The sequence below is a fragment of the Nothobranchius furzeri genome, chromosome 9 (assembly GCF_043380555.1).
Source record: "Nothobranchius furzeri strain GRZ-AD chromosome 9, NfurGRZ-RIMD1, whole genome shotgun sequence".
NCBI lineage: Eukaryota > Metazoa > Chordata > Actinopteri > Cyprinodontiformes > Nothobranchiidae > Nothobranchius > Nothobranchius furzeri.
The window spans coordinates 59,630,443-59,644,870 of record NC_091749.1 but is presented as its reverse complement, the minus strand read 5'-3'; the positions used below and the strand labels follow the sequence as shown (position 1 = coordinate 59,644,870).

The 14,428-nt window shown below is 42.1% G+C and overlaps 1 protein-coding gene across 1 annotated transcript in view; it reads right to left on the bottom strand.

Annotated features, from left to right (window-relative positions):
• Nucleotides 1–2,661: 2,661 nt before the first annotated feature.
• adam10a (ADAM metallopeptidase domain 10a) overlaps nucleotides 2,662–14,428 on the bottom strand; it is a 39,179-nt gene continuing 27,412 nt past the window's right edge. The window contains exons 9-16 of the mRNA XM_015952998.3: nucleotides 11,581–11,744; nucleotides 11,306–11,489; nucleotides 11,052–11,202; nucleotides 10,782–10,965; nucleotides 10,568–10,679; nucleotides 8,117–8,337; nucleotides 7,906–8,032; nucleotides 2,662–3,058 (exon numbers count right to left, since the gene is read on the bottom strand). Of these exons, the coding sequence (XP_015808484.3) occupies nucleotides 2,886–3,058; nucleotides 7,906–8,032; nucleotides 8,117–8,337; nucleotides 10,568–10,679; nucleotides 10,782–10,965; nucleotides 11,052–11,202; nucleotides 11,306–11,489; nucleotides 11,581–11,744 (1,316 nt within the window). The 3' untranslated portion in view covers nucleotides 2,662–2,885. The remainder of the gene's footprint in view (nucleotides 3,059–7,905; nucleotides 8,033–8,116; nucleotides 8,338–10,567; nucleotides 10,680–10,781; nucleotides 10,966–11,051; nucleotides 11,203–11,305; nucleotides 11,490–11,580; nucleotides 11,745–14,428) is intronic.

Genomic DNA, 14,428 nt, shown 5'->3' with positions numbered 1-14,428 from the left:
TTGAAGCTGTTTAACAGTGTTCTATCACCCTGACCATCTCAGTTGTTTAAATACAAGAGACAATAGACAACACCCTCTTCTGGCCAAAATTTCACAGGACACCTCTGTGATAAAAATGTTTTATTTGTGAAACTATGAAAAGTATTAAAGGTGCTGAACTCCTCATTTTATCAACACATTTGCAGTGGTCTCAAGCAGGAATGAATACCTCGGAAGTCGTACTCTGGGGGTAAAAAACTCTGGCACACTATTTCGAGGAACAAGAAGTGACCCACATCACAGCTGAGCTTCGGACAGCAGGATTTGGAGTCTTATTTCCTGATAGTTGGACATCTCACCTCTGATTGGACAACAGCAATGCAACTCTACCACTGACTTGAAAAGTGGATGTTTTATCTCCGCAAATAACAAGACTGGAGGAGCTTCTGCCATGTGGTGGTGATGCTAATGCTAACAGTTAGCTTATACCAACAGATGTTCTCTGTTGAGTCCTGGATGCTAAACCAACAACAGCCTTCTCCGGCTTGAACCAAGATGAGTGAGTCCATGAATATTTCTGTGTGACTTAATTTTTCATGCTTTTAAAATCCTAGAGTTTCACCGTCTTTTTTTTCTATTAGAAGCTAATGCAGGAGATAGGTGCAGGAGACTTTTTCATGTTCAGCCTGCATGAAAAAGTCAGTGATTAAATATAATCAGGAAGGAATTATTTAAGAGTTCCACACCTTTAAGCTAAAATTATCGGTCAGTGTTTCCTCTTATTTAAGACAAACAATCATTTCCAAAGGTCGACTAACTCAGTTTTATTATGCATTTCAAGTAGTTCAAAGGAAATAAAATCATTGAAAATTTTGTAAAAACTTTAAAGCAGTATGAGAAACGGCAGAGGACATGAACACAAGCTGAAAACAGAGGCACTGAAATCCGAGAGTAGTCCGATGTTTTAGCCATTTTGCATTTTCCTAATCTTTAATGTCAGTGCACATTTTCTCCACATCACATGCAACGTGTGAAGGAAATTTCCCAGAGTTTCAGCCCAATGTTTTACACATCTGCCAACAAAATAAGGATAATACAGCAAAACGGCTCGCTCGCTCGCTCGCACGCACGCACGCACACACACACACACCTAAAAGCTTTTTAAAAAAATAACAGCAGCACCAAACAAATTCAGCAAGAAGAAACTGAGAATTCAAACACTCTGAACACATTTTATTATAAAATAGATTCATTCATATAATGTGCCTGTTTTCCGGAGGATGTGATAAAGGCATCTCTTGTTGCTTAGAATCTGATCAACAACACACGGCAGAAAAACAGTCGAGTTGCATCAGACACAGCTCTGCTGCATGAATGATGCTCTTTGAATTGAAGAAATATGCTTGTATATTTCACCAGAATCGTGACTTTTGAGTGATTTGTGCTCTCCTTCACACGTCAGTCGATATGAATCCAACTGACCCTAAAGGAGGACTAGTCATCTTCGAGTGGCCAGCAAAGCATTTATGTGGTAAATGGTACACATCTGACATGAGGCCTTATGCAGTCTCAAATTCAGGCTTTAAACCCTTTTAAGGTGCACCCTTTCTGCCATGGTCCCAGACACTAGAATACCAACTTTAGTTGCACCGTAGGCACATTTTAACGCACTAACAAACAAATCATGTGTAACAACAAAAGCATTAACGCTGCACAAGAAACCCCCAAACAGGAAGGAAATAAAAAGAACAGTAGGCAACACATATTGATTGTTCTCTCAGTTAAAAAACAACAATAGACTTTAAATCTCTATATTTTAACCCCCCCCCCCCCCCCCCCCAAAGTGATTGAGTTCTCCCACAAACGCAAAATAATCTAAGCTGCTATTAAAATGAGCAAAGTCGAGGCTGACGATCACATTCAGACCAGACAATCTTTAGCTGGCAGCAGAGGCAACACGGACGCTATAGTTAAGAAGTGGTTTCATTTGGCTTGTCCTTTAACAGCTAAACAACAAGAAACAGACCGATAAATAAAAGAAACTAAAAGAACTCAATAAGAACGACCAAACTGTGGCACTAAATATTTCTCTAGACAAACGTGCCCAGATCAGTTTCCAGCTTCTACTGAATCAGTCCAACGTGGATTTAAGTCCTAGATTATATATAACTATGCAAATACAAGTGCAAAACCATCACTATGACCACATTTTAAATATCTCTGTTCTGTCATCACTGATCTCTATGTACGTGAATTAAAGTCATGCATCTACATTCTTTTGAACCCGTCTCCTGCATCACACAGCAGCTCGTGTAAACCTCTACAGGCTTCAGCGAGGATGGACCTCACCCTGTAATCAACCTTATCGTCTGAATAATCCTGAGAAAGTCAACTGGAACAGAAAATCACTCAGAAATTCAATTTCATTTGAAACAAGGCCCAATGACTCCATCACAGACCATCATACGTCAGTCGGGATAGAAAATAAGTTATCCATCAGCAACAGTTTCTGCAGTCATGCCAACGACGGCTGCGTGTCAGACCAGGGGGAGTTTTGCACAAATAAAATATTTTTAGTCTTGTTCATTCTGATTAAAATGAAGAAAAAGAAAAGCGCATTGAAAGACAATTTATATGATTAAGACGACAACAGACTAGAGAATTTCTTCCCCTGTTCTTCCTTGGATTGGTTTTCATCTCCTACAAAAGGTATGTGAACCACTTTTCAACTGGCTCTCAGAACAAGATGGTGTGTGACTGTTAGCCCTGGAAAAAAAACATTTGAGCATTGTCCCTTAAAAAAGTTTCTGTTCAAAGTTTGTTGAAAGTTGCATTCTGTAGTAAAGGTAACTCTTTGGAGTGAAGTGCTCTTGTTGTAGGCACTAAAAAGCAAGGCAAGGAGTGTCTCAGTACTGCTGTCCCCTCGGATACTGCTGTCCCCTCGGATACTGCTGTCCCCTCGGATGCTGCTGTCCCATCGGATGCTGCTGTCCCATCTGGTACTGCTCTCTCTGTGGAGGCTCGTCACGAGGCCGTTGCCGAGACCTTGTTTGTGGATTTTTCCTCCTTCTCAGTGTAGCTGTGGAATATTTAGGCATCAGTGCATGGCCACATGAAGTTTCAACAATGAAAATGAGGTGTGTTTCACTAGAAATTTACATAAACGACCTTAAACATGAAAACTAACCAACTTGCTGCATTTGTACTTTGAACTGTGGTTTTTTTTTCAGATTCAAATCAGATTAAAAGGAGCAAAACTTTAAAGCTGCAATGGCAAATTTGGAAAACAAATAGCTTAAAACTTGTTTTCATGCCTCTTAACAACGTTCTAACATAGTGTAGCTATTAGGGATGAGCGAGTACACCACTATCTGTATCTGTATCTGTTCAACCAACTAAATTATCTGTATCTGTATCTGTACTCGGAATGGGCGTGGCATACCCCGGAAGTGGGCGTGGTTTACATCAATATATTATTTTAAGTCTGAAATTGATATGGAATGATCAGAAGTTGATATGTGTATTGTTTATTTGAAAACTATTTACAGAGCAGCCTCGGAATTGAGATGAAATATTTTTGATCACAATAGTAAAGAAACTATTTCAGAACAAGTCTTTCAATAAAATCAGAACATTAATATTTAAGTGCATGGATTAATACATCTGAACTCATGCAGTAGGAACTAGGAAATATGAAATGCTAGAACCAGACACAACTTTATATATATATTTTTATTTTAATTTGATTAAACTGATTTTTTTCTTAACGTTCTTGGCATTTTGCCCCACACAATGTTAAACAAAACAATGTTGATTAAGGTGTGTGTGTCTGAGAGAGATAGAGAGGGTGAGAGGGACAGAGATGGAGTTAAAAAAAATAAAAAACCCGACCGGAGCGGAGGTAGTGACTAACACAGCACGTCAGCTCTGTCTTGTCAAATGCACCATGTAAGTTACGAAAAAATTAACTTTAAATATTCAACCGAAAAAGAGGCGAGCTGAAGAAAACCTAGGGAAAACTGAAGAAACGTGCAACAGTGAAGCAAGCACAGCGAGATCTGTTACTGTCTATGTGTGTGCGTGGATGAGCCGGACGGACTGCGCTCCCGGCCGGCTAGAGAGTTTTGTGTGTAGGAAGGGACGGGCGCTCTATGTGACTGGCCAATCATAGAGCGTAAAGACAGTCAGTTACCCAATGAGGATTTTCCTTCAGCACGATTACAGATACCGTAAATCCTCTAATACAGGCCCGGGCCTGTATTTGACTCAAGCACATCAAGCTCCAGGCCTTTATTGGAAGGAGGACCAGAATTAGAGGCAGGCCTCAATTTCTATTTGAGCAAAATGATCTAATGGTTTGCTGGAGTTTTTGACAATTAAAATTGCGCCCACATTTTCTAAGTTAAACACATTTCTTTTAACAACGGTAGTTTCTGCTTCAGCCCTCCCCATGCGCAGCGGCGGCAAACTCACTGATGCGCCTGCAGCCTCTCAGAATTCCTGCTGCTCTGAACATTAAAATAATTCTTTCATTTTCTGTTCCTCACTTCTGATTACCTTCAATGGTGTCTGTTTGTTGCAACCACCAGGTACAAAAACTAACTTGTTTTTATTTGACCATTTTTCTGTCCTGTCTGTTTATTATCTTCCTGCATCTCCTCTCAATCCTAAAGAGAAACTGCTACCTGGGTTCATATATATTCACCTTATGAGTTATCTTTGAACTGCAGTTCTAAAAGATCTACCGACCGCAAAAACAGCGGAGTGCTCGCTGCTTGGCGACCGCATCAGTGATCGGTGCGTCACCGGATGACAAGGTGATGCGACCCGCTCCACAGCAGCGAAACGCATCAGGCGCAAATAAAAGACAGAAAACATTAAAGGAAATGAGCCGACATGAACGATCGCGTGTCAGGACCGACGCTCTGGTACCAAAACATGTTTTTGGTTTAACTGATCTAGTTTATACTCATGACAACTCTGAGGGGGGTGAATTTTTTTCTCACTCTTCTGTTTAAGTGTATTAAAAGCCTAAAATTCTGTATAATTAATGAGCATCAGACCCACGTGACCACAGAGCTAGCTCCGTGGAAAGGTCTCAGTCTGAGCCTCAGCCTCGCCTGAAAACTGTTCCGCGATTTTTAGTCTCTGAACTTAGTTGTAGCGTTTGTGCATTCTTTTTTTGGATGCTATTTGTGCAACTGTTGGACAAAATGACTTGCTGTGGTATTAATTGCACTAATAGAGCATCCAAGGAGTCTCCACTTCATTTTTTTCGGTAAGTAAAATTATATTTATGTATTTATGTCGATGATTTTAGGTCACTGCTGCTCTTGCACTAGCTGAGCTTAGATTTTAACATGTACTGTTTAACCATGAAATTTAAATGTAATAGGGTAAAACCCAGTGCATTTAACATAACGCTGCATTTTAGAAAATGGGTTGAAATATAACATGTTGGTGGAGCTGGGTTCCGACTATCGGTATGGTCCCCACCCCGCAGCTCGCCGCATCTCTGATCGCCACGGCGCTTGTCTGCTGTGCGGGCTGCTGGCTTGTGGAGCTCTCGGATGGAAACCAATGTTTTCCACCCGGTTCTCCCCAGTGGCAGCTCTGCGCATCTCTGATCGCAGTGGCGCTTGTCTGCTGCGCGGCTGCCGGCTTGTAAAGCTCTCGGGAGACCTGTGTTCCACCCGGTTTTACCCAGCGGTCAGCCCGGCGTATCTGTGACTCAGAAGCTCTGGTGTTGTGCACAGTTAACTCTGGTTGTAGCTAGGTTGCTACCAACATTAGCTTAGCTCCCACCTCCGCGTTAGCTTTGGGTTAGCTTCAGGTTAGCTTGTAGCTACATTAGCTTCAGTTTGACGGGTGTCGTCATTTGATCCCAGCCTTACAGTCCCACCTTCAGCTCCACCTCTCTTCCCTTTTGTGGAATTGCCTGGGCTTGACGAACCTGTGACACGGTCAAAATGGCGGTGGTGGCCACCTCCCATTTCTCTTCAAAAATGTGTTATTGGAGCCTATGGAAACCAATTGTCCATATATTTCTATGTCGATGATGCACCCCCACTGCAGCTGGGTATGCAGTAGTTCTCTGGCATTTGTCTAAAAACCTCCACCAATAACACGTTTTGGACAGAAAACAACTTTTGGACCGTGACGTTGTCTGTCTCGCCAAACTTTCCTGGGTCCTCCATTCATTACGCACTCGTGTGTTTGGCAACAGGACACCACTGGTGTGAGACATTCTCTGCTCAATAATATCAGAGAAGGAGAAACAGCTGGCTGCTACCACTTCAACTTTAGGACAAACTACCAGAGTCCCAAAAAGAAAAACCATTTGAAGTCACAGACAACAAAAGACGTTTGGACCTAGAAAACAATAACTGGTGTTTAGCGCGCTATCGTTTCATCTGGCATCACAGGATTACGGTTCTGGCAGAAGAGTCTCAGGGAAGACACCTGAGGAGAGGGTTGAGTAATCCGACAGTGTTTGAGTTCAAAAGCTAGCTTTTAGCAGATTTGTTATAACAGCATTAAAACATTTTATGCAATACCTAAAAGTTTACTGTAAATCCTCTAATACAGGCCTGTATTTGACTCAAACTCATCAAGCTCCAGGCCTTTATTGGAAGGAGGACCAGAATTAGAGGCAGGCCTCAATTTCAATTTGAGCAAAATGAACTAATGGTTTGCTGGAGTTTTTGACAATTAAAATTGCGCCCACATTTTCTAAGTTACACACATTTCTTTTAACAACGGTAGTTTCTGCTTCAGCCCTCCCCCTGCGCAACGGCCGCAAACTCACTGATGCGCCTGCAGCCTCTCGGAGTTCCTGCTGCTCTAAACATTAAAATAATTATTTCATTTTCTGTTCCTCACTTCTGATTACCTTCAATGGTGTCTGCTTGTTGCAACCACCAGGTACAAAAACTAACTTGTTTTTATTTGACTATTTTTCTGTCCTGCCTGTTTATTATATACCTGCATCTCCTCTCAATCCTAAAGAAAAACTGCTACCTGGCTTCATATACATTCACCTTATGAGTTAACTTTGAACTGCAGTTCTAAAAGATTTATCGACCGCAAAAACAGCGGAGTGCGTGCCGGCCACATCAGTTAGGTGCGTCACCGAGGGCAAAACAGGTGATGCGCCCCGATCCACAGCAGCGAAACGCGTCAGGCGCAAATAAAAGAATAAAAGACAGAAAACATAAAAGGAAATGAGCCGACATGAATGATCGCGTGTTAAATTAGTTTTTGAGGTGGCGACACCTGATTTGATAATGTTACTGTGGCCGTGCTCAGGAGCGCGTCAACAATCAGAGCTTTGCATGCGCAAGCTGGTTAAGGTTAGGATGGGGGTGAGGGGAATGTTAAATTGCAAGAGGGTAAACGTCACAATTTGGTTAAATGTCCGTTTTACGGCAGGTGTCAGTACCGACGTTCTGGCACAGCGCGTTGCCTCCCGATGCGCAGGAGCTTGTCACCTGCTGACAGCAGGCTGCTGTCTTTTCCGTGGACTGCATCTTACCGGTCATTATCACGTGACAGCGACTAGTCGATGGCAGGCATAACAAGTCACTATAGAGCGGTGAAGTCGACTAGTGACTAGTTCATACAACCCCTGCTACTGCTCCCCAGAGTGTTCTGCAGCATAATCAGCACGTTCTCTTTGAACTTGATATCACATTTTCGCCTCCTCTTCGTCTCCGCATGGTTAAAGTTACCCTCGCGGTCTATCACTGGCAAATCAAAAGTGAGACGGATGACACAACCGCCCCCCGTACTTGCTTGTTACCACATTCCACCCGGCCACAATAAAATACCGGCCATTATTCACCTCCGCCGACTCCGGCCAAAATATGATACCCGGCAGTTAATTAAATACAGGCTAATATTAGAGGATTTACGGTATACACGTACCTGGAAGTTCCCTTGCTTGAGGAAGGTTGGGGTTGCTGCTGGGAGTGTGGACACTGCAGACCTTGATGAAGGCTGCCATTAACATAATGAGAGCAATGCCCATCAACAGCACGGCCCACCAATGAGCCTGGACAAAAAAAGCAAATTTTATATCTAACACAAGCACAAACTACAGTAAAACGTTAGTAGAACTTGGTTCAGGAACACTCACTACAATCCACTCTGCAATGTTATCATAGAGCTCTGGATTGAAGATGGCTTTCTTTAGTCTGGCCAAAGGCCCGTCAGCATCCACCAGGCGACACCTCATAAAGACATCACAGTATCCCTTAAAGTCGTTGCAGGGTGATCCGGGCTGCAGCGTTATCACAGTCTTGTTGAAGTAACGGACCCATTTGTCTGAGCTGGTGCTGCTGCAGGTGCTGGGGTTATCTGGAAGATATATGAGAGGCTTCTTTAAACTGCTGATGGCTATTTTACACCAATTACACCATTATCATTTCATTTCTGACAGAAACTATAAGGATCTGTGCTTAGGGGAGTTTATATTCAAGAGTTTTATTTTACTGAATGTATACATTTTAAAGAAGACATGCTATTTAACCCTTTAGAACCCAACCGCTTTTGAATTAGAAAACAGATTAGAATAAATACATCAGAATGTAGAAAAAAATGCAAATAAAATAAAGAAGTTTAATAATTTTCAATATTTGTATGGATAGAATGTGTGTTTTCAAACTTGAATAGGTGACTCAAGAAGCAATTTTGCAGATGTTTGAAATGGGTTGTGACACCAGCGTCACCACAGGTCCTTAAGGGTTATTGAAAAAGATTAACCACAAACAGGAACTCATTTAAGAAACAATGCAAGTCCCAAACAAAAGGTAAAGATTTGAACCACTTTTGTTTGATTGCTCTCTTTTGTTTGTCAATGATATTCCTAGCCTAAAACCTAGACCGTAATTTTTCCAAACAAATAACTTTGTTTTGGATCTAGCAATGCTCCGCTGGAACCTCCACAGGCCCGGCCAGTATTGCGGCTGGCCAATCACAGCGTGTTTATTTAGAAAAACTATGTATCTTCATCTTCTTTACTGCTTCTATCGCGATGGCAGACTGCCTCTATGACTGACAACTGTAGCAGTCCAGTCGCAGTTCTCTATTGGTTTGGTGGGCCAATCACAGCGCTCTATCAGTCAGATGGGCGGGATGTTAGTGCGTCTGAGCGAAACTAAGATGGCAATGGCTCTGTAGCGGTCCAATCACAGCGTCCTATTGGTTTGGTGGGCCAATCACGGCTAGGGATGGGTACCGAATTCGGTACTTTTTAAGGTACCGACCGAATTCCATAGTACCGACTGAGCACCGATTCACGTCATTTCAAACGGTGCCTCGTTTCGGTACCTGTCCTTCACAACGAGAACTTGCCAAGACAGCTGCGCATGCGCAAGAGCGTTATGTTGTCGCTCGCTGCGAGCGTGTTGTAAACAGAGCGGCATGGTAGAAAGAACGCAAGCTAAAGCTTGGGTCCACTTCACTAAATGTGATGGGTAACTGGGTGATGATGAAACCAGCGACAACGATCTAAGTGAGACATCCTCATCTGCTCTGGTAGGTAAATAAAATGTTTAAGATAACGTTAGCTTAATATGTTAGCTTCCGTTTCGCTAATGGTGCGTTCGCTTTCTCCTCGGAACTCCGAATTTCCGACTAGAAGAACACGAACGCACTCTAAAGTTTGGCTTCACTTTACTAAATGCGACGGGTGATTGGGTGAAGATGAAACCAGCGACAACGACCTCAGTGTGAGGCATCATCGTTTTAATCTGCTCCAGCAGTTAAATAAACTGTTAAAGATAACGTTAGCTTAATATGTTAGCTTCCATTGCCACCGTTGTTATCAGCTAATGGTGCGTTCGCTTTCTCCTCGGAAATTCTAACTTCCCAGTAGGAAAAATCAAATGAAAAAAGACGGCAAAAGGAATGAAGATACACAGTAAATTTAGTTCACAGTAAAGATGTTTGCTTCAGTTTAATTATCAGCTTATAAAACTACAAGGACGATGTTAAAATACAAACAGTTGAATGTTATTTATCGTGATATTTATCAAATATTGTTATATATTGAGAAAAATATATATTTAATTATAAAAGAGAATTAAAATAATAAACACCCAAAAGTATCAAAAATTGGTACAGTTAAGTACCGGTATCGATTCCTAGGTACAGGGAATTAGTACCGAATCGATTCAAATGTCAAAGGTACCCATCACCTAATCACGGCACTCTGTTACTGGGCAGAATGCTACTAAAAAAATAAAGATGGCGACGGCTCATTAGAAATGGCTTTTGGATCAACTTTGGACTATTTGACTTGGGTTTTTTTATGAGTCAAGAGCAGATAGAGGTATTTAAGTTTATTTAGAAAAATTATGCATTTGCATTTTCTTCAGCGGAGTATGGTGCACTGCCTCGTTGACTGATATCTGTAGCGGTGAGTACGTCACGTTGTTTGTTATCCACCAGCATGCGATGAATAGATTCCGCCCCATGACTGAGAGCCGTCAATAGGCCGTGGCCAGACTATCTATTCACATATATAGGATGGCTTGCCAGGTTATGATACTGCAGATTTTTGATGCATCATTAGTCTGTTGCTCACTTTTCTCCATGCAGCAGACATGGCACAGCTCTGCAGCTTCAGCTTCCTTGTCTTCGATGGCACAGTTGCAAACTTCCAGATGATACTTTTCACAAATGGAACCAGTGCAGGCCTATTCAAAACGAAGAGAGCAGTGGAAGAAAAAAATGTATTAAAAACATATAAACTTTTAAACTGAACACAAACTTTTAAAGGGCGACATTTACAAACTCACCCCATTAATGCAGACTTGTGTTGCAGAATGACAAGTGGAGTAGTTTGTCTTTGGCGTTGAGGTTGGGCACTGGGCAGTCTGTCCATTGCACTTGCCCTCTAGAGCACATTCTGACTCCTGTCTGCAACTCTCTGTGTTGCTCTTAAATGTACAGTCCCTTTGACAGCATGGCCCTTGGCTTGGACTGTGTCAATAAAACAGACGAGATTAAAAGTAGAAAAAAGTTCCAAATGTTACATTTGTTTGCATTTGACAGAATAAAAACCGGACCTGCACAGTTTGTTGGGTTTAAGCGTGCACTTTTTGCCCTCCTCTTGATTAGCGTCGTAACAGCAGGAGTCTGTACACTGATCGCTGTAGCCACAGTCACACTGCTCCCCATCTTCTACGAGGCCATTACCACAGATAGGCTGGCCTGACTCTGTACACACACACACACACACACGTTAAACACACCAGCGTAAAAAAACAGAATCATTCTCTCACACACACATACAAACGTGTGTTAATACGGGAGAATTTACCAACAAAACAGTCATTTCTCTTCTTAGTCAGAACACCACTGATGTTGCGAATGCTGCAGATAGAGAACTTGTTATTGTTGTATTTGTCTCCTGATGTGGCTCTGGCATACATGATGTAGTTCCCGCCGTCCTTTTTGTCCTTAAGCTTGGACTCTCCGGGGGTGCATTCGATCCCAGAGTCATGCTGTAAGACAAAGGGAAAAAAAAGCCTTCGTAGAACATGTTGTGTGTTAGCGACACCACTTTTTATGATCATTTTATGTCACAGTACTCACAGGAGAACCAAAGTTGTGTCCGACTTCATGTGCGAAGGTGATGTGAGACACCTTAGGAGGGACGTGTGCAGCGTAGTTCTGCACAGTGATGATCCCAGTGTTGAGAGATTTCCTCCTGCCATCAGAGTATTGCTTATTTCTTTCACAAATGCCTCCAGAACTTCCTGTTCAAAAGTTAAACAGATACAAATAAAATAAAAACTAGGTAAAGGGAAACTATGTAGTTTTGGCTTGCTTTTAGCATCCCCTAGAGGCCGTTTTAGCGTAAAATTGAAAGTGAAACATTTCTTTGTTTGCTCCTTTATTTAAAGTTAATGTCCCATTAAGCCTGATTTTTACTTCTCCGTCTGCGTCAGTGTGGAGACACGCAACCCTATTATGCGTTGGCGCAAAGGCTCTCCGACGCGCTCATGGAGGGTGATGGAGACATGCCCAGAATTTTTAACATCCATCAAAGGTGACGACATTGATCGCAAGCTTGTGGGTTGGTCAGGATGCTGCTTCCTGTAAATTCGTCACCAGCACTACTGTTACCCCCGTAAAAAGATATTTAGCGGCAGACAGAGGACAGATTGAAGAACGCATCGCTGAAAAAAGTCTGAAAATATGAATGTTTATTCACCCGTGACTTAACAAATAAAAAATAGCAAACATGGACGGAAATGACGGCAAATGTGTGTTTAGAGGTGGTGACCTCATGAAGAGGTGAAGGAGAAGGAAGGATAAATTTGCCTGTTATAAAGTCTCTGAAATATATAAACACATTAGTAAATACACCATCTTGGACTGGATAAATGAGTGTCATGGTGGCAGGATACCACAGAAAAGCGCTACACCCTCTGTTGTCCTGGCAGGGAATTGCTTTGCAATGCACCGGTGCCTGTGCATTAATTCGCATGTGAAAACCTTTCCGACACTCAATGTGTGTGTCTCTGTTGCAGAGCTCACGAACAAAAATAAATCAGGCTTTAGTCATCACACACAGGTGAAATTCCTCTCCGCATTTGACCCATCCCCATGGGGAGTGGTGAGCTGCAACTGTGGCCGTGCTTGGGAACCGTTTCGTGATTTAACCCCCCAATCCAACCCTTTAAAGCTGAGAGTCAAGCAGGGAGGCATTGGGTCATTTTTTTAAGTTTTTGGTATGACCTAACTAGGATTTGAACCCCAATCTCCCAGTCCCAGGGCAGACACTCTACCACTAGGCCACTGAGAAGGTAACACTCTAACCTTGTGACGGCAGTGTCTGTCACCTCAGGAGTATGGTCTTCGGGTAATGTTTATTTGTTTTCTGTGTTCTGTCTAGGATGACTGGTTGACATGCACACAATCAGTCTTCTAATGTTTATCAATGCATGTGTTGATTTTGTATTTTATTTGAGTTACCAGTGACTTGGAGTTGCCCATGGAGTCTCGCACACCTGCAGCTCATCTCCTCAGGAAGTCTAATCAGCACTTCTGGGATCTACCTACTCCCAAGGGAGGGAAGATTTATGTTTATGCTTATGTTTTATTTAATGTAGATATTTTCTGTTATGGATAGGGAGGTTGTAATTGTGGATGTGTGTGTTAATTGTATGTTAATTGTTTCCCTCTTGCTTGTAGAGTGGTCTGATCAGCCACTATTTAAGTTGAACATGGTGTGTCTAAAAGTTTCTTTTTGATGATGTTTGTCTTGTGCTGGTGTCATTCTGACTAATCTAGTCTCAGGAGATATCCTGAGTTTACATGGATAAATTTATTAGGTTAAGTTCGTGTTATTTTTGAAGCTTCTCCAAATTAAAATGGAGTTTTCAGAACCATCAGCATCTGGCTGGTTTGTGCTAGTTCCTAGCAAACCTAACAGCTGAAACGTCTCCCCAGCCTTCATTAGTTTCTACAGGAGCGATTAATCACTAAATCAAACAAATCAGCTGTGTTCACTATTTAAAGCATGCAAGAATCACGTGCTGGAAGCAGACTCCAATGCTGGCAAGTCAGCTCCACTTTACTACATCCAACAGGGACCGGACAAATTGCTGAAGTTGCAAGTGCAGTATTCTGGCCACAGGGGATGGTGGGGTCTGACTGACGTTTCATTGACCCTGTAAAGGGACACTTTAGCACATACTGGGTAAAGAAATTTATTTAAGAAATATGAAAAAGTTGCATAGAATGCCTTTAAATAGTTCAAAGTTGAGTTTCCTTCCTAGATTACTCTGATGCCTACAAGGACTGAAGCATAGATAATTAAAAATATTTGTTATTCCTTACAGAATTACTGTGAAAACAAATCATCATCCAAGTAAATATAACTCAGTTTCCTTTCCTGCTTCTCTTTATGTTAGAGGCACTAAATGCCACTGAATCAATTATCTGAATACCTTCAGCCCACCTTGTGTTTCACACACTTCAAACTGGATTAACAGGATCAATTTTTTCCATGTTCAAAGGTCAACTGTATGTAGATTGTGCCTCCAACGAGAATATTTAAAATATTTTGTGAAATAACACAGCTGTAAACTGCAACAGTGGGCATATATTAGGGATGAACACAGTTAACCGGTTAATTGCCGTTAATGTTGTAACCGGGTAAAACAGTTTTGCCCGGTTAACTGCTTCAAGTCCTTCTGCTGCACTTGGGTGTAATATACTTTGTTTTGTTCCCTCCTTACTGCCAGTGGCAGTAAACAAAGTGGATGTATCTCCTCGCGCTCTGCGCAGGTCGAGTACAAATCTAAACAAAGTCACGCACGTGACACGTAGCGCACCTGGTCGCGAGTCTATAAATTATGCGCCGATAGCTACGTTCGGGTCTCTTTGATCTTCTCGCTGTTGACCTGGCGTGCTTCGCTGGTCAATCGCTCCT